This window comes from Sinocyclocheilus grahami, unplaced genomic scaffold (assembly GCF_001515645.1).
Source record: "Sinocyclocheilus grahami isolate Dianchi unplaced genomic scaffold, SAMN03320097.WGS_v1.1 scaffold663.1, whole genome shotgun sequence".
NCBI classification, from domain to species: domain Eukaryota; kingdom Metazoa; phylum Chordata; class Actinopteri; order Cypriniformes; family Cyprinidae; genus Sinocyclocheilus; species Sinocyclocheilus grahami.
This window is the reverse complement of record NW_015505842.1, coordinates 410296-437468: the sequence shown is the minus strand read 5'-3', so window position 1 is coordinate 437468 and position 27173 is coordinate 410296. Positions and strand designations below refer to the sequence as shown.

Sequence of the window (27173 nt, the reverse complement as noted above, 5' to 3'; positions counted from 1 at the left end):
AAGGAATAATCTGTCTATAACCACCTTTAGCACCCAAGCAACCTCTCACAAATCATTTTAGACAAGCTTTAAGAAGTCATCAAAGCTGGACTTTGAACATTAAACATCATTACAAACATTCCTTATAGTTTCTTTTGATATTTCCTGTACAGCCATTTTCAAAAACGTGTAAAATCAGTTAATGCTATGCAATTTACGCTTCATTTTTCAACTCTTACTTGTGGCTGAACAAGTGGACTGGGGTTTTGAGGCGGAGTTTGTGTGAGTTGTGTGAGTGACGTGGGTTATGTAACCTCATCTGACACAACAGTGGCTTTCACTTCCCCAGCAGAATGGAGCAGAATAACTAAAGCAGCCCAGACTGGATTCTTATTATTTCACATCAGGTTTTATCAAGACTTCCATTCAACTACATTCTCTGTCCCTTTAACTTCAGAGATAAGGGGTAAGAGTTCATTTCACAGCTGTCCTAAATGTTTACCTCATGATCGCATTGGAGTCAGTCTCTGTTTACAGGTTGCTTTACTTGTGTTTCATTTAAATTGCCCATGCTGATGACAAAACAACAATGAATATGAAGTATGAATGAAGATACTGTGTCTACAGGCCTCTTTTGGGTCACTGGGTGTACACGGCCATCATTATTTTAAGTTACTGTCCCATTGCAATTTTAAATATTCATACAGAGGTATGCATCTTAGATGTTGACCACATTAAAGAGTAACATTTTTGCTGAAGACTGTACAGACAATGAGAAAATTGATTCCAGCCTGAAGATATAATAATACATAATGTGTGATGTTTCAATATCTTAACCTATATGCTGTTGGATCAATTCTGTGTTTCTGTCCATAATTCTGTTCATAAATTGTATTTCTTTTTTTCTTCTAAGGAAGGGCTTTTCATTAGGGGTGCAGCGATGGTGCAGAAATATCAGTCCCCTGTGAGGGTTTACAAGTACCCTTTTGAGCTCATAATGGCGGTGAGTTTTTTTAAAAATTGCATGCACTTGAGAGAGTATGCATGCCAAATCATATTGTTTATAAGTCTGTCAATAGTTTGTTAAATCATTTTATATCTGCTTTTGTCTACACTGTTTTTGTCTTTTTTAATGAACCTCTTTTGGAAGGCCAAACAAAGTATTTTCGCTTTCGCAATGAAACACTCAGCGTCTTTACGACATGGCGGCGGCAGCGGCAACAATAAAGTTACGTCTTCTTTCTTTGCGTGAACATTTGGGCGGTGTTATGCAAATCTTCCCACATAGTGATGTAGACATGTGGGGGCGTTTGGACGAGGCGTTTTAGGAGGACGTGGACGAGTCTTAACTTTTATAAAGAATATATATTTGGGTTTGAGACTTTAGTCTTTGCAACTTCAGGGATCTTATCTATTCATGAACAGCTTGTAACACTCCAAAGAGAAAGGAAAACGTGAAATCACATCATATGACCCCTTTAAGATAATGAACTATATTGCTTAATTATTAAAATTGTCCTTTTTTTGGATGTATTATTAATATTTACCTACGGTAAAATCACTGTAACGTACAGTTTTGAGTGAATTTTTGCACAGTGAAGTTCATTGTTTTGCAGTGTATGCCACATGAAAATATTACTTTCATTTCACAGATGTGGTATGTTCAATAGTAATAAGAAACAACATTTTGGTTTACTGCTGCAGTGCCTCGAATGCAAAACTAACAGTAGATTTTTGGAATATCTCAGTTGCCCATCTCCACATCACCAAGGCTGATAAGAGCACAAGATGTCAGCACTCCAATACACGCTTAAATCCTTTCACAACTCTTGTGACCTGTTAATGATATCACACCCTTTACACAATCATACCATCACTTGAGAACCCTTGTGAAAATACATTAGCATACAAAAGAGTACTTGTTACAGAAATAATATACTTTACAAGAATAAACTTAAATGTGAATTTAATGTAATGTTTTCAGACACTCTATTGAATGTTAATTGCATTAAATGAAATATATGAAATGCAATTAGTTAAATAAGTGTGCTTTATGATGCATTTAAGTATGACATAAGTCATTTCATAATTATATTGTCTTTAAAATATGGTTAAAGTGTACTGCCAAATGTGCTGACAAGCTTTTGTAGTATACTAAAATGCACTTTAATGTGATTTCTTTAAAAAAAATGTATGTTATGTGTTTAAATATATAAGTAATTATACATGTGTAATGAAAAAAATATATAAACTAAAATTATAATCAAGTTTACATGTGTTTTATTATGTTAGTCAACACATCAAAATAAGTGTACTTCTTTAAAGCATGGCAAAAACTAATTTAAAATGTACTTTAATCTGACAATATTCTAAATTGTACTTAAGTGGGTTAAGAAACTGAACTCTCTTTAAATACACTTAAGTGGCCTGCTATTTTATTAAATATTATATTATCTGCACATACTGTTGTTAATATTATATTATCTGCACATACTGTTGTTTTAAAAATATATATTTTTAAGATGAGAAGTACACTACAAGTGCACGTTAAATACACTTTTCACAAGGGAAAGAGCCATAAGCAACATTTAAACTGTACAGTCTGTGGCTGCATTAGATAATAAAATATCCAAGCAAGTGTCAATGATAAGACAATAGATATAATAGGTTGTTTTATTATGTAGAGTGCTAAAAATAGCTATACTAAAAAAAACGGAGTCTTATAATAATAATGGTCTGAATGTCCCTGTATTTTGCATCTGGAGTGGTTCTGGCGCATTATTAATTCTGGCATACGTGAGCATCATGAAATCTCAAGGCATGATTGATCGGCTGGGTAATTGGGTTACAGTTTACATGCATTGATCCTCTCCACCCCCACAAGGACATCATTTCCCCAGGCAAAAGTACTAATCACCTGCTCTTATCATCATTATTATTGTGTATTGGTTTTTTAGGTTTGCTGAGTGCACAGTTTGATGTCGTAGTTTAGTCAGCATGGGCCACCGCTCACACTCACAAGAATCATTCATTGTGCGCACACAATCAAACCACCCTTGGGGTTAATATTTACATTTACTTTTAGTCACTTTGCAGATGCTTTTATACAAAGCGACTTACAATAGGGGAATACATAAACCGATTCTTCTTAAAGAGGCAAACAGACACAAGAAGTGTTTGTAATACCAAGTTTTAGGCATTGTTCAAGTAAGCACAATCAGCTTGTAACACGCCAAAGAGAAAGGAAAACTTGAAACCGCATCATATGACCACTTTAAGATGAAGTCAAGTAGCGTTGAAAGAGATGAGTTTTCAGCTGTCGCTTGAAAATTGTCAGGGATTCAGCATTCCGGATAGGGCTGGGAAGATGTGCTGAAATGTGAACAGTTTATTGTGATAGGCTGTTCTGTGGTCTGCTCCGTGTATCATGACAGAAGATCATTCCAGCACATGTGACCTACTACATTGATCAGAATGTGCATTAAACAACACTGCATAGAATTTTGTATCCAGCTGTGCATTATGCTTGACATGACCTTCCATTCCAGTGTGACGACTATTTGTGCCAAAATGCATTAAAGATGAAACAAACATGCATGATCCTTTTCATAATGTCCATTAAGGCATTCCATTTACTATTCTGAATATAGTCTCTACTGTAGATCATTTGTATATTGTTTGATTTTAAGCAGGATCTTGTTTCTATTTAATCTACGTGACTCTCAGAGACACCGAGCCTTTTCTGTTCCTGAGAGCAGAATATATAATGCTTCACCTTTTACACAAACGCTGTTATTGTGTACAGTCCAGAGAAAACATTTCATTGTTTGATCAATCGCTTTAATGGATGACGTCTATGGACATCATCACTTTATTGATTTAACACAAAGGTCGAAATATTTAAAGAGGCTACCATGCGTTTAGTGTAAATCAAATATTGGTGTACTGTACACAGTTCGCAGGTTTCTGTATGTGACCTACTACATTGATCAGAATGTGCATTAAACAACACTGCATAGAATTTTGTATCCAGCTGTGCATTATGCTCGACATGACCTTCCATTCCAGTGTGACGACTATTTGTGCCAAAATGCATTAAAGATGAAACAAACATGCATGATCCTTTTCATAATGTCCATTAAGGCATTCCATTTACTATTCTGAATATAGTCTCTACTGTAGATCATTTACATCTCGCACATGTGTACATAATAATATTGTTTGATTTTAAGCAGGATCTTGTTTCTATTTAATCTACGTGACTCTCACTGGGATAGCAGAGAACACATACTTAAACAAACATACTGGAAACACCTCATCCACTGCTCGCCGTACATATGTTTGCACTGATGGCTAATGCACTGACATAGATGCAATTTAAAATGTGTAATGTGACACTAAACTAAATTATGCAAAGCTTTCAATACAGATCATTTGTATGTTTTAGAGTATGTCCCATGACTTCTCACAGTGAGAACCTTAAAACGTGAGAGATTAGGGAGTAAATATTGACAGGCGTACCTGTGGTTAATTTGTGTACTTGACTTAAGACTTCATGTGACATACTGTACGTGGTAACCTGGTCATATGAGCTGCCAAGTCAACTAAAACAATAACATATCACAAGACCTGTGTCCTGTTTTCAAGAACACACATAAGCTATACGAGGGTAATTTGCACAAGGAGAACTGAACAAACCACATTTAAGAACATTGCACTGTGTGCAAAAATGGTCTCCATGTGTACAGCTACATTTCTGTCTTGTAATCAGTTCAGTATTTTATCTTTTAGATCATGTAGACCCTTTTTCCTTTCCCACACTTAAATCTGTCTCACCTTTTTTTCTTTCATAGGCCTATGAGAGAAGATTCCCCAACTGCCCGCTGATACCCATGTTTGTGAACAGTGTCATCATCAGTGAGTGTCATAGTGAGGATGGGGCGACCCAAGTGATTGAACGCAGATGTACCGTGGACGTTGAGGCCCCTCGGCTTCTAAAGAGGGTATTTCATTTCATTATCAGTTTTACATGAACTTTAAGCTATTAAAACTTATCAATAGAAGGTACTTCGTGGTGATAATGACACATGACTCTGTGTTCAGATAGCAGGAGTGGAGTACATGTATTTCATCCAGAAGAACTCTTTGAACCGAAGAGAGAGAACTCTGCACATAGATGCCTATAACGAGTCCTTCTCCAGCAGAGTCAACGTCTATGAGCACTGCTGCTACACGGTCGGAAGCCACATCCTGCCGTTTCTCTCTTATGGAGACGTTTATGTGTTAGCCGGTTTGTGAGAGATCCTGATGTTTATACGTTCCCTCTTCAGGTTCACCCGGAGAATGAAGACTGGACCTGTTTTGAGCAGTCCGCCAGCATGGACATCAAATCCTTTTTCGGGTTTGAGAGCACAGCAGAGAAGATTGCAATGAAGCAATACGCCACCAGTATTAAAAAGGTGTGTGTGCATTATTTTTTTCAAATGAAGATACATTTTGTTAGTAAAAAATGTTTCTCGATTGTCACAATGGTAAAGACACAACACACAAACACAAAAAGTAATGGTTCCAAATATATGCTTCATTTTCTTTGAGCAATACAAATATGGAACCCCTAAGTGGGCAAGGTGATGGAAAAACATGAGGAAGAAAAATAGTTTTTCAATGCTATTGCATTTAACACCAAATTGAGTTCACTTGCAAAACTCTTGCATTCTTTGCAAAACTTTTCTGTGTCACGTCTCGGTTCCCAAAGACTCTTATTTTGAAATCCACAAACAAAAGTGGGCAAGGTGATGGAAAAACATGAGGAAGAAAAATAGTTTTCCAATGCTATTGCATTTAACACCAAATTGAGTTCACTTGCAAAACTCTTGCATTCTTTGCAAAACTTTTCTGTGTCACGTCTCGGTTCCCAAAGACTCTTATTTTGAAATCCACAAACAATTTTTTTTTTTTTGTCTCACAAAAAAATTGTGTTCTTAAAAAAATATTGCATTCTTTGAGAAACTGTGTATGTGAAATGATGTTCTTCACATCTTGCGTGCAAAAAGTTTTGCAAGAGAGTGCAAAGGTTTCTCTGAGGAATGCAAAAGTTTTGCAAGAGAATGCAAAACCATTGAAAAAAAGAATTGCAAAAACTTTTTTACCCCAACTCATTGTGTTCCATTACCCTGACCTTTCAGGGTCTCCATACAAAACAAAAAAGAATGTTATATGGACAACAGCAACAGTTTTGTCAAGAACAAGTAAATAAGCGTTCACTTGCAAAACTTTTGCATTCCTCTGAGAAACTTTGCATTCATTCACAAAACTTTTGTGTTCTTTCACAAAAGTATTCCATTCCCTGAAAAACTTCCGATGCTTTTGCATCCAATATACAGTATATATATATTTTATTTATTTATTATTATTATTTATTTTTTTTCCTGTAATATTCCAGAAACTTTGTATTCACTTGCAAAACTTTTTCATACCCCTAAGAAACCCCTGGAAAAGCTTTGCAATATAGTTCTACCCATCTCATAGTATTTCTATCACTGTAAAACTTTTGCAAGCAAATGCAAAAGAAGCAAGGAAAAAAGAATTGCAAAAGCAATGCAAAAGAATTGCAAAAATTCTATCACCCTGTCCTCTTTGTACAAAAAAGATCTGGACAACTTGAACAGTTTTGTCAATAACAAGGTAACATTAACACTAAAATATTTGGAACATTCTTTGTTATTGCTATTTATAAATGTTATATAAATGGATAAATGTTTGCTTGCCAAGTTTTGTACAGCTTTATTTTCACTGCTCCCCTTCCTGCTTCCTGATTCCTTTATGTCTATTATCAGGATCTGCTTTGCTGTAGTGCACTAGTTGCAGCTGGCTTGCGTGTAAGAATATGTTTTCATGCGTCTGTGTACCCAAAGCCAGTGTTTGCTTGTTTCATTTGTTTATCACCCTCTCTCTCTCTCTCTCTACAGGGAAAAGAGATTATTGAATGTCACCTCAAACAACTGGAGGAGGAGAACATTACCCACGTGCCCCGCTGGGCCCCTCCTCCTGCCCCCACCATGTCTCACGCCCTGCCTGTCAGCTCAGCCAGAGCTATCCCAGCATGCAGCAGCAGAGCTCACCCCGGCTCCACGGACGTCCTGCCAGGCTCTCCGGATGGTGAGATGAATCACAGTGCTGCCCACAAGCATGTGCTCATAAATAATAATGTGGAGGAGGAATGAAAAGATATTGCACATCGACATCCTTCCTTGCTGTCTACTGCCTTTCAAAGTACTTTCAAAGGCCGTGTCCTAACTGCACCCTAAAAGAAACCCCATAGCTTATTGTGACTTATTTGAAGCTCTACAGAGCAATCCTCACACAAACGGCAAAGGATAATCAAATCACTATTGATTTCAAAATAGATTTGTGTTAGCATGCTGCTAAGCTTCTTCCGTTATACTTCAAGAATAAAAACACACACCACTTGGAAAAATAGACTCTAGGTTTTGGAGCAGAGCCAATGATCTCTGACACGTTTCACAACTGTTTGTTGGTTGTGTGTTGTTCACAGACAAGTTAGATACAGACTACATCTCACGTTATCTGGGAAAGCTGACCCCTTTCCAAGAGAGCTGTCTCATTCGCCTACGACTGTGGCTGCAGGAAACACACAAAGGCAAGGTGAGCGCAATATCCAAAATTAAATGGAAAGAAATGTATAGTTTTAGTCAGCAAGGATGCATTAAATTGACCAAAAGTGACAGTAAAGAGGTTTATAATGTTGCAAAAGATTTCCGTTTCAAAGAAATACTGTTCTTTTACATTTTTTTTAAACTTAAGCAGCAACTCTTTTCAACATTGATAATATTAAGAAGTAGGGCTGGGTTTTGACACAAATTTCACGATTCGATTCGATTCTCATTCACAAGCTTGCGATTCGATTCGATTACCAATTTGATTCTATTAGATTCAATATCGATTAATTTGGATATATATACACAATAAGCTATATATATATCAGGTACAGTACATTTAACTAATGCTGTAAAATATATGTGAGAGTCGGTTGGTACTACATTACTATAATATTAAAGGTTAAAATTGACTGATTTGTTCAAATAAGTTTTTTAAATAATAAAGTTACAATTTCATAATAATATTTCTACTTCAATTAATTTGTTTGAAATATAAACATAATGGTGGCTGTCATAAAAACTTGATATTCAAGGAAAAAAAATCTCAAATCTAACGCTGAAAAATATAAAAGAGTCAGTTGGTACTACATTACTATAATATTAAAGGTTAAAATTGACTGATTTGTTCAAATAAGTTTTTTAAATAATAAAGTTACAATTTCATAATAATATTTCTACTTCAATTAATTTGTTTGAAATATAAACATAATGGTGGCTGTCATAAAAACTTGATGGGTTTATTCAAATATAAAGTAAACATTGAAGAACAGTAAAATGTATAATGAATATGTTATATGGTCCACATATTTAGCAAAATGCCCCTCTTTACAGTTTATTTTTCTATCTGACTAATGAGTTTATCGTCACCAAATATGTTTTTCTGAGGTAAATGTGACGTTACGTGACATTGTGTGTTTAGAAGCCGTACTTGCGCGGCTGAAACATTGATTAAGCGATTACGTGAGACAGGATACGGATTGTAAAGTTGTACTCTTTCTTCTAACTTACCTTCGGATGTTTAGTCATGTTTATTTTGTGCTGAAGCTGGTATTAATGTGGAGGAGATGATCAGTTCACGTGCGCCTCGTGCTGCTGCGTCTGTTGAGCTGAGGCACTACAGCGATCTGTCGCTCCACATTAAACAGCGCCAAAACGGCATTTATTGTTTGAATACTGCAATACAATGAAAATAATTTGAAATCTGAGACGTTGTTTCATATTAAAAGTACCAAAGCACAATGCTTACTGCAATTTATTGGATGGGAAGTGCCCTTCAAAGTTCGGACCATTAATTGAAAACAGGCTAGACTAATCGATTATTGGGATTTAAGAATCAATATTGTTACGTAAAAATGAGAATCGGTTAATATCGAGATATCGATATTTTTTTTTACCCAGCCCTAATAAGAAGTGTTTCTTGAGCTGCAAGTCAGCATAGACTGATTTCTGAAGGATCATTTGACACTGAAACCTGGAGTAGTAGAATAGATTACATTTGAAAATAAAATTATTAAAAAAAAGACGAATTACCAACATCGATAGGGTATTTTAATGGAATTATATATGAATAATTTTAGATCCCTAAAGACCAGCATGTGCTGCGTTTCCTGCGCTCACGGGACTTTAATCTGGAAAAGGCTAAAGAGGCTTTGTGCCAGACACTCACATGGAGGAAGCAGCATCAAATAGACTTCCTGTTGGACACATGGCAGTGTCCACAGCTCCTGCAGGACTACTACACAGGAGGCTGGCACCACCACGACAAAGGTCTGTCTCTTCTAAATGTTTATTTTGACTTTATGCATGGCTGTTTGACTTCTTAATCCAGGATGTGTGTTAGTCCTGTGCTAGACATAAAGTCAGCCTTTAAATAAAAGACCAATTGAAGTGAGAGTTTGAATCTGATCCAAAAATCGATCTGAGCGATGTGTTTTCAATAAAGATTTATAAATATTAAACAAGGAGAACTCAATGTGGTTATGTGCTTGCTTGTGTGTGTATTTTGTAGATGGACGTCCTCTTTATATCCTTCGACTTGGACAAATGGACACCAAAGGTCTAGTGCGGGTGCTGGGAGAAGAGACCCTTCTGAGACATGTAAGATTTAGACTAATTCCATATCACTCTTCACAATACAGATACAGAAAGTCATACTGTTGTGTTTGTAACACCTTAGTGCTTTACCATAGAGCAAGTTTTAGTTCAGGCCGATATGACAATATATAACAATGATACAAGTAATCCTCCAAATCTAGATCTAGCTATATTATATTACATTATATGATATTATATTATATTATATTAAAGTGTTGTCTAAATATATCAGGGCCACGGGTTCTAAGGCAATGGCTGAATGTTCAATGGTAATTAAGAGATTTAAATATTGGTCTGTTTTGTTCTAAGCAAGAGTAAATAAATCTTAAAAAGTACTACTGGAGATATGATTTGTTGAAAAGTCTGAAGCTCGGGCACACACCTAAGTATTTGAAGGCAATTAGACTGAAATATTTGTTAGTTTTGTTTCTAAGCCATCACAGACAATTCTCAAAAAGCATCATTGAAGATTCAATCGTTGTCTTAGGTGAAAAATAGGCTGTTGTCAAAGTTGTGTGATGTGAGTTTAACATTTTCCCAATTTTATTAGTAATTAACTGACAATGTTCAGAAATGTAGGGTATGGCTTTGATTTCAATTAGAAACAACTCTAATTTTAGACAGAAGTACTATATCGTTCCTTTCTGCGATTAAAAATTAGTCATATTTTTACACCTCAAAGTTGTTTAAACTGGAAGCTTCTAGAAAGTCAATTCATAACGTTTTAATCCCACAGTGAGCAAGCCTGGGGCGATTGTTGCAAGGAATGAACAATTCAAAGTTGGTGATAGCAGAGAAACAAACCTTAGAACAAACCATATGGACTGTCCTTTTAGAGCTGCTATACAGCAGAATTGATCTCTGTTTGTGTCGCTGAATTGCTGTTTTCTTGTTTATCACTGTAAAGCTACTTTGAAACAATCGTTATTGTATAAAGCACTATAGATATAAAGGTGACCACACCAATGGAGCCAGTTCTCATCTGGCTAAATTCATTAAAATGGCTATTTTCACTGACCCCCTTCACCTTTGGTCCAAATTTCAGGTGCTGTCCATCAAGGAGGAAGGTCTCAGACACTGTGAAGAGAACACCAAAATATTTGGAAAACCAATTAGGTACTTATGAATACATGTCTAAACCAATCTACAGTTGGCATAAAGAATGAGACCAAAGGGATTTTACAATTTTGGTTCCAATTCCAACACCACTCCACAAACTTCTAAACGGAACTGGTGTGAATAAGAATCAGTTCTTGGTTCTCAGCCCCAGTGGTCGCACATATTATGTGTTTTATGTGATGTCTCGGACCTGATAAATAATATCTGCTTCTGTGTTTGTGTTCTGTAGTTGTTGGACATGTCTGGTGGATCTTGAGGGGTTAAATATGAGGCATCTGTGGAGACCAGGAATCAAGGCCTTGCTGAGGACTATAGAACTTGTAGGAGCCAACTACCCTGAAACACTGGGCCGTCTCCTCATACTGAGAGCACCCAGAGTGTTTCCTGTGCTCTGGACTTTGGTAAACACACACACACACAAACATATGATTTCTCATTGTGACACACTTAGCACATAAAAATAATGTTAACAAATAGTTCACGATACTGGGGAAGACTGAGATAAGCATATACTCAGTCTTCATATAATTTTGTAAATTGTTCTACACATTAAGCCCGTCAAGAGTTAAATGTCATGTTAGTGTGGTCGCATTGCACTCACCTGACCTTTCTTAATTACCAGGCATTCTGTAAATGTCATGTTTGTCTGGGCCTGTGTTAACAGTGCTAATGAAAAATGACCCGCTGATCTCTGTTGCACCCTCTTTTCCTGTCAGGTGAGTCCATTCATTGACGAAAACACAAGGAAGAAGTTTCTCATCTATGCTGGGAATGACTACCAGGGGCCTGGAGGTCTGGTGGACTACATCAACAGAGACTTCATCCCTGACTTCTTAGGAGGAGACGCTCTGGTGAGTCTTTAAGAGCTGTTGTTGGGTGATATCTGACATGTTTAAACTCATGGATTGGTTGAGACACTTTCTGATACCTGTGGTAATGCATTCATACTAAATGTTTTTGCCTTGAAGCCAAAGAATACCAAGAGATGTATGTTCTCTATTACAGGACACATGTAGCTGTTCAATATTTATTCAGACAGAAATGAAAACAATCTAATGTCACTCTAATCTAACCTGGTTGACTGTGTTTCTCTTGTTTAATTCAGTGTGATGTTCCTGAGGGAGGTCTGGTTCCCAAACCTCTGTACCGTACGGCTGAGGAGCTGGAAAACGAGGAGATTAAACTGTGGAATGAAGCCATCTACAAGAGCGCGAGTGTGCTGAAGGGAGCTCCACATGAGGTACAGCTCATCCACAGACAACACTCAACAACATGCAGCTGCTGTGCTTTACCAGATCAGGTGTACGATTTCCAGCCCAAAAGCTCATCAAAACCCGCCCGATCCAACAAAAAACTGCCCAAAACTTTAACTGTCAAAATAATGTGATAGAATTTAATATGATATGTCAATCAAGGTTAATAAGGACCATTTGTAACTCCTTAAAACAAAATAAAGATGACAAAATAATATAAAAAAGACATATTTCCCAAGAACACAGATCAAATCAGTGCAAATACATTAAAGAAAATTACCAAATAGAAATGTCCAGGTAGACACCAGCCTATGTCAAAACGGCAGTCAAGAATTTAACCGATACCCTCTGAAAAAACATGTGCATAATTTCAGTGTCAACAGTCAGAATAAGCCAATTTAAATGCAAAAAGTGCCCAGTAACGTATAAATGATCGCAATCAATTAGCAGGTATTTCACTCTTGTTCATGCACACACCATGACAGTCAAAACTGTGGCATTCATTGTTACTGTATAATCCGAAAACAAAAAACTGCCCAAAACTTTAACTGTCAAAATAATGTGATAGAATTTAATATGATATGTCAATCAAGGTTAATAAGGACCATTTGTAACTCCTTAAAACAAAATAAAGATGACAAAATAATATAAAAAAAGACATATTTCCCAAGAATACAGATCAAATCAGTGCAAATACATTAAAGAAAATTACCAAATAGAAATGTCCAGGTAGACACCAGCCTATGTCAAAACGGCAGTCAAGAATTTAACCGATACCCTCTGAAAAAACACGTGCATCATTTCAGTGTCAACAGTCAGAATAAACCAATTTAAATGCAAAAAGTGCCCAATATAAGTGATCAGAATAAGCAATGTAATTAGCAGGTATTTCACACTCGTTCATGCACACACCATGACAGTCAAAACTGTATCATTCATTGATACATACTGTACGATAATCCGACCATAAAAAATTAACAACAACAGTAATACCTTCGTGTCGCACTTTAACTTCAGCATTGTAGTCTACTCTACCAGGATCAGGAAACAGTCCTCCAGAAAATGCGCTGCACACATCTGAATATTTGGGTTGAACTGTTCTGGAACAGTGTTGTAAATACAACTTAACCACTGATTTCTAGTCGTGTCCTCTTTTGGAAGACCAAACAAAGTATTTTCGCTTTCGCAACGAAACACAGCACCTTCACGACATGGCGGCGGCGGCAACAATAAAGATACACCTTCTTTCTTTGCGTGAACATTTGGGCAGCGTTATGCAAATCTTCCCACACAGTGACGTAGACATGTGGGGGCGTGTTAAAATGAGGTGTTTTAGGAGGACGTGTCTTAACTTTTATAAAGAATATCTCTTTGGGTTTGAGACTTTAGTCTTTGCAACTTCAGGGATCTTATCTATTCACGAACAGCTTGTAACACTCCAAAGAGAAAGGAAAACTTGAAATCGCATCATAGGACCCCTTTACGCGTCTGTGGTACATCAAATACTGAAAAATAATATCAACTAATGTTTCTGGAAATACTCCATCTGTTGTGTGTATGAACATATTTCTGACAAATTAATACGGGAAAAAATTTAATAAGTGCATATAAAAATAGCAGTTATCTGCATTTTCTGTTTATTTAACTCAATTTTCCATTACTTCTGCTTCCTCAAGTAAATTCTAATTTGAAACACAGTTCTGTATCCTGTTTGAAATTCAATTCTGAATGGAGCTCAGCGCAGTGTGTGACGAATTCATTTCCAGGTGCTGATAGAGGTCACAGAAGCATCGTCTGTCATTACGTGGGACTTTGATGTGTGGAAAGGCGACGTGATCTTCAGCATCTACCACTCCAGAAGGGCTCCTCAGCCAGTTAAAAGAGACGGTCTGAGCTCACACAACCTCGCCTGTCCCGCCGGCAACAACGTCCAGCTCATCGACAGATCCTGGATGCTCGGACAAGACTACAGCATGGTGGAGACGGCGCTGACCTGCCGAGAGGGAGAGAGCGTACAGGTGCGGGAATCTCATGAAACCCATCAGCAACATCAACATGGCTCATATTTGAATATATGCTGCTGGACAAACTTCTTTCTGCTTTGATCCACATCTTTCCCATCAGGGGTCTCATGTGACGCGCTGGCCTGGATTCTACATCCTGCAGTGGCGTCTTTACAGCAGCCCATCGTGCACTTCTTCCAGTCGGCCGCGTGTAGATGATGTTCTGGCGTCTCTGCAGGTCTCCTCACACAAATGCAGAGTCATGTATTTCACAGAGGTGCTGCGCTCCACTGACTTCAGGTCTCTATCATTACAGCATAAAAACATAGGAATGAAACATAAAAAGCACAGCGTCTGAATGTTGTCACTACATTAAAAATCTCATCTGGACGGCCGAATGATTTCTCTAAAGGGTGTGTGTGGTTGTGTTTGTGTCAGGGGCTCCATGAGCAGCCTGGAGTCGAGTCACAGCGCTTTCTCTCTGCTCAGTGCCGCCACCAGCTCCTCCAACCAATCACAGACAGAGTCAAGCATCTCAAGATAGCTTCTTCATCCAGCTGGAAAACAAGACTCTTCTGAATCCAGCTCTGCAGGAAATGATGAAAGATCATGTGACGCAGTGAAACAGAGGTTGACATTAAACAATAATAAACATTGATCTTTTTCAGACAGTTTATCTCATGATGAGCTGCAGGCTTTCTGTAAATTATATGCAAGCTTTCTGTACGTTGTTATAAATACATTTGTAAATGTTGTTTTCTCTAGTTGTCTGATTGAGCAACTTTTTCAATGTGGTGCATAAAGTTACAATATGCAAAAAAAAATGTCCCCCTCAGAATTAACTAAATTTAAATAATAAGCATTAATCTGTGGAAAAAGCTGCTGCACATTGAAATAGACACTGAATGATATTTATTTAATAATGTTTGTAAAGTTATGTAGCTTACACCCATGAATTTAAATTTTATGCTTCAACCTTTACTGAATTATGAATTATGAAGGGGCCCAGAATTTAATTAATTTTAATGCGGAATAAAAAGCTCATAAAGACTTTATAAATATTTCATAGTATCATAAAATCTCCTCGTAGTTATAAATAATAACAAAAAAAATATTACTGAACAAAAACATATTACATTGATTTCCGTGGAGAGAAAAAAAAGGATAAATATTGCATAGTTTTATAAAATCTCTTTAAAATTCTAAATAATAAACAAAAAAGATTATTGAACAAATATATATTACATTGATTTTCCTGAAGGGGAAAAAAAAGAGTTACATTTCAAGTAGCAAGTGTGACCCAAAAATGAAGAGGCTCAGAGTTGAATTAATTTTAATGGATAAAATAGCACATAAAAAAGTATAAATATTGCATAGTATCATAAAATCTCCTCAACGTTCTAAATAATAAACACAAATTTTATTGAACAAAAATATATTACATTGATGTTCTTGAAGGAAATAAAAGAGTTACATTTCAAGTAGCCAGTGTGACCCAAAAAATGAAGAGGCTCTGAGTTGAATCAATTTTAATGGAAAAGAAAATGGCTCATAGAAATTGTATAAATATTGCATAGTATCATAAAACCTCAAAATTCTAAATAATAAACAAAAAAAATATTATTGAACAAAAATATATTACATTGATTTTGAAATGAAGAGACTCAGACGATTAAATGTTTCAAAAGAATTTATCTAAAGTTCAGTTGCATAAACACTTTTTCTCTAGCAGTGCTGTGAATGTTGCTTTCAAACATGTAATAACTAATATTAATAATAATGATGATGATGATGATGATGATGAAGAAGTAATTTTAGTATGAAATCTATAACACTAAAATGTCATGATCTCCTGAAATCGGCCTGAGAAATATGACACAATAGTGTAAATATTACATATGATTTTACACAAACAACAGTATTTGTCTGTATTTGGGTCTGATTTCTGTTGGTCTCTCTGACTGGAGAAACATCTTCATCCTGATGCCCTGAAACAGGAAACTGTCTTGTGTGTCTGATATTGAACTTCCTGAAGCCTGAGATTCTCTCTGTGTCCTAAAGTTAAGTGCACACACTTTGAAGGCCAGGCCTCCGAAGTGCGTGAGATGCTCCACCTTTGCAGGATTTCCTAATTCCTCCACCAGGTGTTCCCAATTACCACTTTGTCGCATAGCAACGGTGCCAGAGGAGAGCTGATGAGAGGACAATCCTGCTAGGCCAGGATAGGTGGAGCCAAAATTGCTCTTTTTTTTAATGTTTTACCTCATAATGGAGGAGACGGTGATGTATCTCAGGGTTAGCCAAGACCGAGGCCAGGTAAATTACACTGGTTTGCTGCAATTCCTTTTTTACTCACAATTTGTACAGTGTCCCAACTTTTTTGGAATTGGGTTTGTACATGATTATAGTATTATATGTAAATTATATTGATATTACAGCTAAGAAATATTATTAAGAACTTACCGTAACATGTGAAGGCATTTCCTGGTTTTGAATCCTGCGAGATGGCGTCTAGTCATCCGATGTGAGCACAATAGGAGGCTTGTTTGAGATGCGCCTCGCCTCGCCTGAAATGTAGTTTGTGAAAGCAAAAGCACTTTATTTGGCCTTCTGAAAGTAGATGCAATTAGGAATCATTGGTTAAGATTTATTTACAACAGAACAGCACAACCCAGATGTTTGAATTTGTGCAAAACATTTTATGGTTTTGTGAACCTAGGAGAGTAGCCTACAAGGCTGGCTGTGCACAAAGGCTATTTCTAAAAGAAAAAAAAAAGGTAAATTCCGACTTTGCTATGTCAATCTGGTGCTTATTCTGAATCAGCTACTGTAAGTATGTTTTGCTATTAGTTTAAGTATTTGCTATTGACTGTTCAGACTGTGTGTGTGTGTGTGTGTGTGCGTGTGCGTGTGTGCGTGAGAGAGAGACAGGGTCACATCACAGTGGAGTCAGCTTTCTTAACCGTGGCTTGTCACGTGACTCTGTTCCCCTTTCGTGCTTGAACTGATGGTAAAACTAAGGATATTATGTACTGTCTTTATATTTATGTTGAAAGCTGAAGCTCGCGATTATGGAAAGGGGCGTTACATTTCCGACGCGTGCTTGTGGTGTTCGGCCAATCACAATGCACTGGGTCAGCTGGCCAATCAGAGCAGACTGTGCTTGTCGGATGGAGGGGCTTTGTAGAAAATGACGTGTTTGAGAGAGGCAGGGCATAGAGGAACTACAATAATGTACAGTATTTGAAAAATAATGTGTTTTTCTGAACATTTGAGCATGTCAACATATTCTGTTACACCAAATACACAAAATAATGATCTTTAAAATAGCATCATATGACCCCTTTGAGCTGTGTCGTCAGTCAGTCGTTTCCCATCATGCTTTTGATCAGCGCAGTCGGTGGAGAGCAACTGCGCTGGACTGCTCAATCCGACACAGCCGCCTCACCATCGCGAAAGTTTTTTGCCACACGTGAGCATAACATCAGAGCAAGTCGGACGTAACTTGGACACTTTTCTAACCGGCATGCATCTCGCGGTGATCACCGGTGATCGGTTCTGCGCAGATTTTGCTCATCTCAAACAAGCCTAGGGTCTGGCTGCAGACATACTGGGCGAGTGGAGTGCCACTCAAGATCAGAAATACGTCACCTCCATTAGCGACGCGTCCGCCATTTTGGTCAGGGCAAGAGTGCCTGTGGTAATACGTCACCTCCACTAGCGACGCGTCCGCCATGTTGGTCAGGGCAAGAGTGCCTGTGGTAATACGTCACCTCCACTAGCGACGCGTCCGCCATGTTGGTCAGGGCAAGAGTGCCTGTGGTAATACGTCACCTCCACTAGCGACGCGTCCGCCATGTTGGTCAGGGCAAGAGTGCCTGTGGTAATACGTCACCTCCACTAGCGACGCGTCCGCCATGTTGGTCAGGGCAAGAGTGCCTGTGGTAATACGTCACCTCCACTAGCGACGCGTCCGCCATGTTGGTCAGGGCAAGAGTGCCTGTGGTAATACGTCACCTCCACTAGCGACGCGTCCGCCATGTTGGTCAGGGCAAGAGTGCCTGTGGTAATACGTCACCTCCACTAGCGACGCGTCCGCCATGTTGGTCAGGGCAAGAGTGCCTGTGGTAATACGTCACCTCCACTAGCGACGCGTCCGCCATGTTGGTCAGGGCAAGAGTGCCTGTGGTAATACGTCACCTCCACTAGCGACGCGTCCGCCATGTTGGTCAGGGCAAGAGTGCCTGTGGTAATACGTCACCTCCACTAGCGACGCGTCCGCCATGTTGGTCAGGGCAAGAGTGCCTGTGGTAATACGTCACCTCCACTAGCGACGCGTCCGCCATGTTGGTCAGGGCAAGAGTGCCTGTGGTAATACGTCACCTCCACTAGCGACGCGTCCGCCATGTTGGTCAGGGCAAGAGTGCCTGTGGTAATACGTCACCTCCACTAGCGACGCGTCCGCCATGTTGGTCAGGGCAAGAGTGCCTGTGGTAATACGTCACCTCCACTAGCGACGCGTCCGCCATGTTGGTCAGGGCAAGAGTGCCTGTGGTAATACGTCACCTCCACTAGCGACGCGTCCGCCATGTTGGTCAGGGCAAGAGTGCCTGTGGTAATACGTCACCTCCACTAGCGACGCGTCCGCCATGTTGGTCAGGGCAAGAGTGCCTGTGGTAATACGTCACCTCCACTAGCGACGCGTCCACCATGTTCGTCCGGGCAAGACCGCCTTAAAAACAAATAGAGGTATTTTTTTTCTGGATAAAAACACGATAACGTTTACCTTTATTTACATTTCAGCCAATTTCAGTGGTTCGTGAGCTACATGGAGTTAAAAATAACTCTGTCTCCAGTTATTTAGTGAGGCTTGGAAAATTATTAATTTTCGTTAGAAATTGTAAAAGCTTACACTTTTCACACTTGTCACGCTTGTTGATTTGGCGTTTTTTTTTTCTGGTAACAATTCTAATATTAATGTAGTATAACTGTGAAATATACATGTAATATAATCTAATGTACATTAAATGAAATGACGTTTTTTCTTTGTGGAAATTGCTTTCTCTGTCTTCAACCCCAACAGTTGAGCTTTTCTTGTGCTTCAGGTGAGAACACAGCTCATTCCCATTGAAATACTGGAAACAAATCGAAATAATACATCTTTAAGTACTAATAATTGACCATCATTGATAAAATTGAATAAAATCAGTCAATACAAATCAAAAATTGACACACTGGTAGTCTGCTTTCTATATTTTCATAGCAGGATACAGATATAAACTCCACACCAAACAATAAGAAATGTAACTGCTAATCCTTTATGGATCCAGTAAGAGTTACAGTGGTAAAACATCATGCACTGATACAGTGCAGTGTAATAGAGTAAAAATATAATAAAAGTGATATGTGGTATTTAAAAAGTTGATGTAGTACAAATTGTACTAAAGTGATAATAAAATAGTGAGTACAACGGTACAATAACATGTAAGTGATATAATAATAGATTTATAAGAGGTTTAGAACAGGTTTCAGTTCTTGCTTTCCCTGAGAATAGAGTGTTGTACTAAAGTGATAATAAAATAGTGAGTACAACGGTACAATAACATGTAAGTGATATAATAATAGATTTATAATAGGTTTAGAACAGGTTTCAGTTCTTGCTTTCCCTGAGAATAGAGTTGTTTATTTTTAGTTGTGATGTCAAAACCTGACTAATAAAGACTAATTCTCAGCTGGTTCCCTCAAGGTTTTCCAATGGGTTTTTATAATGGTGTTTTACAAATAATGAATAAAATAAGGTCTGTGATAAACATAACTTGACAATACGTTTGCTTTACAATGCAAATTACACACACCCATGCTGAAAACGCAAATTTTCAATCAGTTAACAAAAATAAACAAATGCTCCTATCTTGGTCATTAATATAAAAGCATCATTTTTCTATGCATCTCTATTTCATATGAAATAATAGAAACATTCTATACAAACACAAATCTCTTTTTTAAGAACTGGTTTGACAACAATATTAAATGGGTTAATCGGTTATACAACAAAGAAGGAACACTCTTCTTATGATAAATTCCTTTCTTATTGTAAAATACTAATTCCTTAAAGAGAGTTCTCAATTGTTATTGGTTCAATTCCTTCAGGTATTCACATATTGATAAAGACCATTCTCCCAATTCAGCGTCTCTTGATGTTACTAAATCTTACGTTGGTTAAATTAGTTTTTCATGAAATCCCAAGAGTAATAATAGAGCTATTCATACTCTTTTCCAAAGAAAATTGTTACTGTACCTTATGTTTTGTCTCATTGGAACTGTTTATTAAATGGAAAATTGATTTGCTGGAGAAAAGTGTGATTGTTACCGCATAAATATCATCTTAGAAATAAGACTAAAGAAGTTTCTTATAAGCTCATTCACAGATTTTATCCAGCAAATCATTATTTACAAAAAAAAAGAATAAATGTAAATTGTATTTTCTGCAATGAATATGAGGAAACTGCACTTGCACTTATTTTGGCACTGTACATATTCAGTTACACTATGGTGTAAAGTTACAAAATTTATCAATGAAGATATTCAGTGTTTAAGACCTTTTTCACTCCTATGGGAAAATGTACTCTTTGGCTTTACTGACTATTCTGACCAAGAGTAGCAGTATTGTTACTTAATTTACTTTTACTATGAACCAAATTTAATCTAATAAGAATCTAATCTAAATCTAATAAGAAACCAAATTTTATGGTTTTGTTGGCTGAACTATATATATATATATATATATATATATATATATTAGGGGTGGAATGGTTCACAGATGTCACGGTTCGGTACGTACCTCGGTTCGGGGGTCACGGTTCGAGGGTCATGGTTTGATACGATTTCGGTACAACAGGGAAAAAATGTAAAACTCTACTATGCTCGGTTTTTTTTCATTTATTTTGAACAGACAGTAGTACAAATTAAAAAAAAATTCCACTAGATGTGAAAATACGAAATATTATTACATTGTTATAGATATATAAAATCTGCAGTACATATATACATACAAGGAATTAATTCTTGAAATATATTTGATTTAGTATACAGATACACATGAGAAAACAAAACAGTGTGACACTTAATGTAGCCTATATACTCTGAGTTTCAGTTCATTTTTGTGACCGGCTTAATTTGTTCACAGAAAGGAATCTCAAATGGCGGAAAGCGACATCCTATTTTTTTTCTTTATTTTACAAAAGCACAATGTTTTGTTTTCATTGTGAGTGTACACAAATAAAAGCAGACCTTTATACAGTGATGCATTATTAATAAGACAATAAGTGTTTAAAGTTGATTCTGCTGGTATAAGGAAACAGTTGAAGTGATCTTGAAGTGAAGTGGATTTGTGCCGAATGAGAGAGGTACCAGCACAAAGCTCCATTATGCAAACAGTTGAGTGCACAAGCCTTTAGAGTATACTCCTTTGTCAGTCTGTGAGAGACGCATTCAGAATCAGCACATGGTCACTGTCTAGTGGGCTTTGTTTTCAAGTGCGCTACTCATGACATTCACTGTTCTTCTGCTGGCGGCCTGTTATCAAACAGCGTTGCATTGCTGCGGGTGCCCCCTTCTGGATTGGGGGTGAATTGCCGGTATTCGTTGTAAGTCCTCATGCACCGAACCGAGCTGTCCGTGCCGTGATGGTTCGGTGCGAAGGTGACATTTCAGCACTTGACAAACCGATAGCGGCTACTAAGTAGCACTTGAAGCACAGCTATGTGTGATTGTGTTAAGTGCATTTTTGGGAAACGCACGTGAAACAATAACGAACGATCGTAAAATCACTTGTAGAAAACGCTCTTAATCGCTAAGATCAATCGTTATCGGGAAACCCGGCCCAGTACAGTTGACCGGAAATGACTGAGCTGGTTTATCTAAAACCAGGAAGTAATCGTGCATATGGTCAATTCCCGAGGGAAAACCGCAGACTTGGCAACACTGAGTGGAGGTGACGTATTTCCTGTTCGAGAGTGGAGCTCCACTCGCCCATGGTCTGCAGCCAGACCCATCTCCATGTGAGTGCTTTCGCTTTTACTTTATTGAGACCTTCTTCTTCTTCTGGTTGTCACCAATCCGGTCCATGAACTTCCGTTGGCTAACCATCAGAGGTCACCCTTCCCATTTTCATTGACTCTTGCACTCACACTGTTGCATATCATCCCGGACTACATATCCCATCATTCATTGCACTGATTGCACACAACATTGATTGCACCCAGCTGTTTCATATCACTCCCTCACTATTTAACACTCACTCTGATCCCTTCCCTCTGCGAGTATTGTTTAGCACATATCTTTTGATAGCTACACTACAGAGCCCTCGTTAGCCTTAGCCTTAGCCTTAGCTGTTTTCTCGGTTACTGATCCTTGCCTGGTTTCCTGGATTTATCCCTTTAGTCTCACCCTTTTTGATTCTGTTCACCGTCCGTTGACCTTCGCTAGCCCTAGGATTATTCTTGTGTCTAGCCCGCCATATACCTGTCTGCCATTATCTGACCCATGCCTGTTTTATGACCACATCTCTGTCTTCTCCTAATAAAAAGCTTTGCATATGGATTCGCACATCTCACGTCTCGTCAGCCCCGTAACAGCCAACTGATGGTGTATTAGCGCCACCAACTGAACTTGAGTGTGAAGCGTCAATAGCTAGAAAGAAAGAAAGAAAGAAATCTTTTCCAAACCTGTTAATCGAAGATAACTAAGAATTTCTCTTTGTATTTTGGACTGTCCTACATCACAGTTTAACAGATATGTTAGATTAAAATGGGTTAAACCTTCGGTTAAAACTCCTCTCTTCCCATACTAAATACTGCACAATGTAGCAGTACATGCTCAATTGTTTCTACTTCACTACAGGGCATACACAATTCTGTCTGATGTTTCCCTGTTTTGAACGATGAATGATGTAAACCAGAATGTCCTAGTCTTGAAATAATTGACTTCTTTTCTGCAGTCGAAACATATTCTTCCTTTGCCTGCTTGTTTTTGTTGTTTTCCTGTCCCACATGTCACTTTTTATTCATGAGTTCTTAGATTTTTCCTTTTATATCTGCTTTACCTAATGGAATTTGAACTTCAATATTCATATGTTTCATTGCCTGTTTAGCCAGTTTGTCGACTGCTTCATTACCCTTTACTCCTACATGTGCAGGTACTTTATGAGACAAACAAGTGAGTTTGAGCCACACCAAGAGTTTAGCTCCAACCCTGATCAAACACACCTGAACAAGCTAATTAATGTCTTCATGAGTACTAGAGAGTCAGGTGAGTTTGATCAAGGCTGGAGCTAAACTCTGCAGGAAAATGGATCTCGAGAGCCAGAGTTGAGAACCCCTGGTGTAGAAGATTTGAACACACGTTAGTTTTGGACTGTCCCTCTGTTTCAAGTGCTTTGTAAACCTCACGGAAATATATGAGATCTGATCAAATTACCTCCTGAATATACAATGAGGATGCAGACAAAAACATCTCTCAGATAATCTTCATCCTATAGTGACTGCATAAATATCCACTTTTCAACTCTAGTTTACACTCTTTGTGAATTATGTGCAAAGATAAAGTAATAAGTTATGATAATGAAGCCATCTCTTATGGCATCTGTGAGTTCACTTGTGCTCAAATTTGTTGTTCTGCATGTCTCTCATCTCCATATAGCAATGAGAGCCGCAGACTGATTTACATATGAACAAGTGTCATTTCCATAAACTCATCAGATGAAGGATGCTTGTACTATCGTACATCTGAACATAGAGTTTGATAGAAACTCTCTATGATCTGCAGTTACATGTTAAACTTTATTGATACCATGGTATTAGCATGATTTTTGGAAATAGTACTATATGACTTCAGACGGACTTGAGTACTACAACACTGGTGCATTAATCATAAAGAGAAACATTGCATTCTAATGCACTATAATGCAGTGTACTTCCTACATTAAAGTGTTAACAATTGCCACAAGGATATCACTGGCTAGTAATAGTAATTATGACTTGTAAAACAGGGCACCGATGCATTGACAGTGGGATATAGGAGATGACACATAACATGAATGAAGTAAAGTGCATGTAATTGAGGAAGACACTGACACGCAGGATGACCCTGGTCTCCAGCCAAACCCCTGAAGCCATTGCTATTGATTTGTGGATGTTTAATGAGTGTTGTGCCGAGAGGCGAATGATGCAGGATCATGCACTCGTCCCTGGTGCTGGCGTCTGTATATATCTAATCTGTCTTGAGGTTGTAGTTCAAGTCGTCAGATGCTTGTAAACAGCACCTCTGCACCGTCGTCCTGTTACAGAAACACAATTACCCTTTTACCTCCAAAATAGTGCTGTTACTGCTGCTTGGCTTTGACGTCTGTGAACCTCTCTGAAGAGGCATAGTGAGACACTGCGTCAGGTGCTTGGAGTGGTGAATTAATTGATTAATTAATTATAATGAACAGTACCCTATACGTAGAGTACGCAATTTGCGTAGGGCACCAACTCCCAGGGGGGCACCATCCCAATTGCTAAAAAAAAAAAAAAAAAATTTGTTCTATATTAATATTAACATATGCATATACACAAATACAAATATAAACATGAACATATATACATAATTATAAAAAATGCATTTTACGAGCAGTAAAAAAGCCCAAGATGAAGCCCGTGCATTCCTTTCAGGTATGTTCATAATCCTGTGAAACTTTTTTGGCTGTTGACATTAATAACATTTATTATAATAAATAATGTTTTAATAGTCATATGATGAGCTCATAGACGACTTCGCCTCCAGAAAATGCAGGAGTGTGCCTTTGTAAATTTTGAAATTTAGAATGCTCCAGCAGATGACGTATATCAGTGTTCAATTTTGGAGTGTCTGTTTACACTAAGTGCAAATAGCCCACCTTGTTGGCAGAAGCTATTTTTACTAACTCCACCCACCTACGTGTGATAGGGCTAGTCAACACTACAAAAGACTAACAGCGAACAAAAGCTTCAGTGGTGTAGATGGTAAAGCATGTGCCAAAGTCATTTTGACGTGATCGACCCGAGTTCGAATCCGACTTTTGCCGAAACGTACTCGGTTACTAACGTAGCCTCGGTTCCCTGAGATGCGGGAACAAGTACTGTGTCTACCAAGATGTTATGGGAAAACATATTTTTTCTCCGAATACTGAAGCCTTTTCAATAACGCAGTGTAACTGCGCAGCCATTGGTTCGTGCAGTGAATAAAAAAACTAACCAATGGCTCGGCAGTGGAGCTGCACGAGCCTATGGTGACAAAGCCCGCCAGAATGGGTGGGGCATCTGGCTATATAAGTGGGCACTTCACCATAGGATCCTCAGGTTACTTTGACTGAAGCGACGACTGAGTCGTGCAGCTACATAGAATGGCAAGCAACGCAGTACTCGTTCCCATATCTCAGGGAACTGAGGTTACGTTAGTAACCGAGTACATTTCCTATCGATTCTTCACTCTTACTGCGTCTGCTAAGACGCTATGGGGAACCAGTACAATCCTGCTGTGCTATGCTAGAGGAACGACTAATACTTGAACTTGCCTTAACCTGTTAACCTGCTCCCTCCATTTTGGGATTCACAGATGAAAATGACCTACCTAACTTAAAATGGTAACAGTTCCTCACAACAGTGTGCTACACACACAATTTAGATATCATTGGAAAGAAGACAATTTAGGCTTTATCCATCATCCAGAGTTGATAATGCTCAAAAATATAAAAAGTTATAGACACTAAAGTGCCTTGACAAAAATTGTACAACAAATTGTAAATGGAATGTTTTTTTTATTAATATTTAATATACAAATACATGAAATCAGTCCTTGAGCAATCCAGAAAAGTAACGAGTTGAAAGTCACATGTCTCATGAGTTTATATTTCAAATTTGAAAAAGATACCATGCAAAATGAGTTTCCTGCAGCCTTTTTTCTGAGACTGTCTAGCCCCCCCACCCCTTGTTTGAGGAAAAATAGCCACCCAATATAACCCTTACAAATGTAATAAGGGTTCTACAAACTATTTTAGTCGAAGTCTGCCAGCTCTGTACTGCGACTGCCACCTAGTGGTAGCTGCCTGCCTTGCCTTTCTCTTTTTTCGGAGACTATGTCTAGTCCCGCCACCCCGTTTGAAAAAAAATAGCCACCAAATGTAACCCTTACAAATGTAAGGGTTCTACAAACTATTTTAGTCATTATACATACCACTGCATACTTTTTCAATTATAAATTAATAGACTGAATTTTAGACATCGTATAAGTGATTTATTTGAGCACTAGAAAAATGCAACAAGAATAATTTGAGTAATAAAAAAAAGAAAAGAGAGAAAATAAATGTCTTAGTATGTCAAGTACATAATCTGATTGCCAGACATACAGCATTCACACTGATTGCTGGTCATACAGTCAGTAATCACACGCTGATGTGCGGTCATACAGATGGTAATCATACAGATACAGCCACATTCCCCACAAAACACACACACATATAAGAAAAATGTTGAATAGGGAAAAAATTATTATTTGTGCAAAAAGCCGATCGCTAAGTTACAGCCCTATCAGATGACAGATGCATCACGAGCCATCACAAGAGAGCGCCAGAATTCAAATAAACAACTTTGACGTTTTTAGTGGATGGTCTCATTCTATTTGTGACACTGTATGCTACAAAACCATGTTGTTGGTTTTTACTACAAATACGCAGTTTTTTGAGTGTAAGTTATTCCATAACGAATACAAACAATAACTCTCCCCGAAGAAATGAGAAGTAAACAAAGGAATAACCATACATATTACAACGTTATTGTTTCGTTGGACTAAAAGTGCTCTATGGGATGTTGTTCAGTGGACTCGTTATTACGATGAATCTGGTACGTACTGCATCTTTATTATGCATGTTTTGATGTGTACTGCTTACAAAAATTTAGCAAATACATTCCTTTTAAGCTTTCCATTGAAAAACAGCAATCTATCGTCGATGCATGAGGCTTAGACCTTTA

At 37.9% G+C, this 27173-nt stretch overlaps 1 protein-coding gene across 1 annotated transcript; it reads left to right on the top strand.

Annotated features, from left to right (window-relative positions):
- The first annotated feature begins 311 nt into the window (after positions 1-311).
- LOC107558877 (SEC14-like protein 1) lies at positions 312-14921 on the top strand. The gene is made up of 16 exons (XM_016242571.1): positions 312-445; positions 893-982; positions 4833-4982; positions 5083-5214; positions 5310-5438; positions 6948-7137; positions 7535-7644; positions 9236-9425; positions 9667-9755; positions 10798-10868; positions 11101-11272; positions 11588-11722; positions 11977-12111; positions 13891-14142; positions 14249-14427; positions 14566-14921. The coding sequence occupies exons 2-16, from the start codon at positions 920-922 to the stop codon at positions 14669-14671; spliced, it is 2103 nt and encodes a 700-aa protein (XP_016098057.1). The 5' UTR covers positions 312-445; positions 893-919; the 3' UTR covers positions 14672-14921.
- Positions 14922-27173: the final 12252 nt, after the last annotated feature.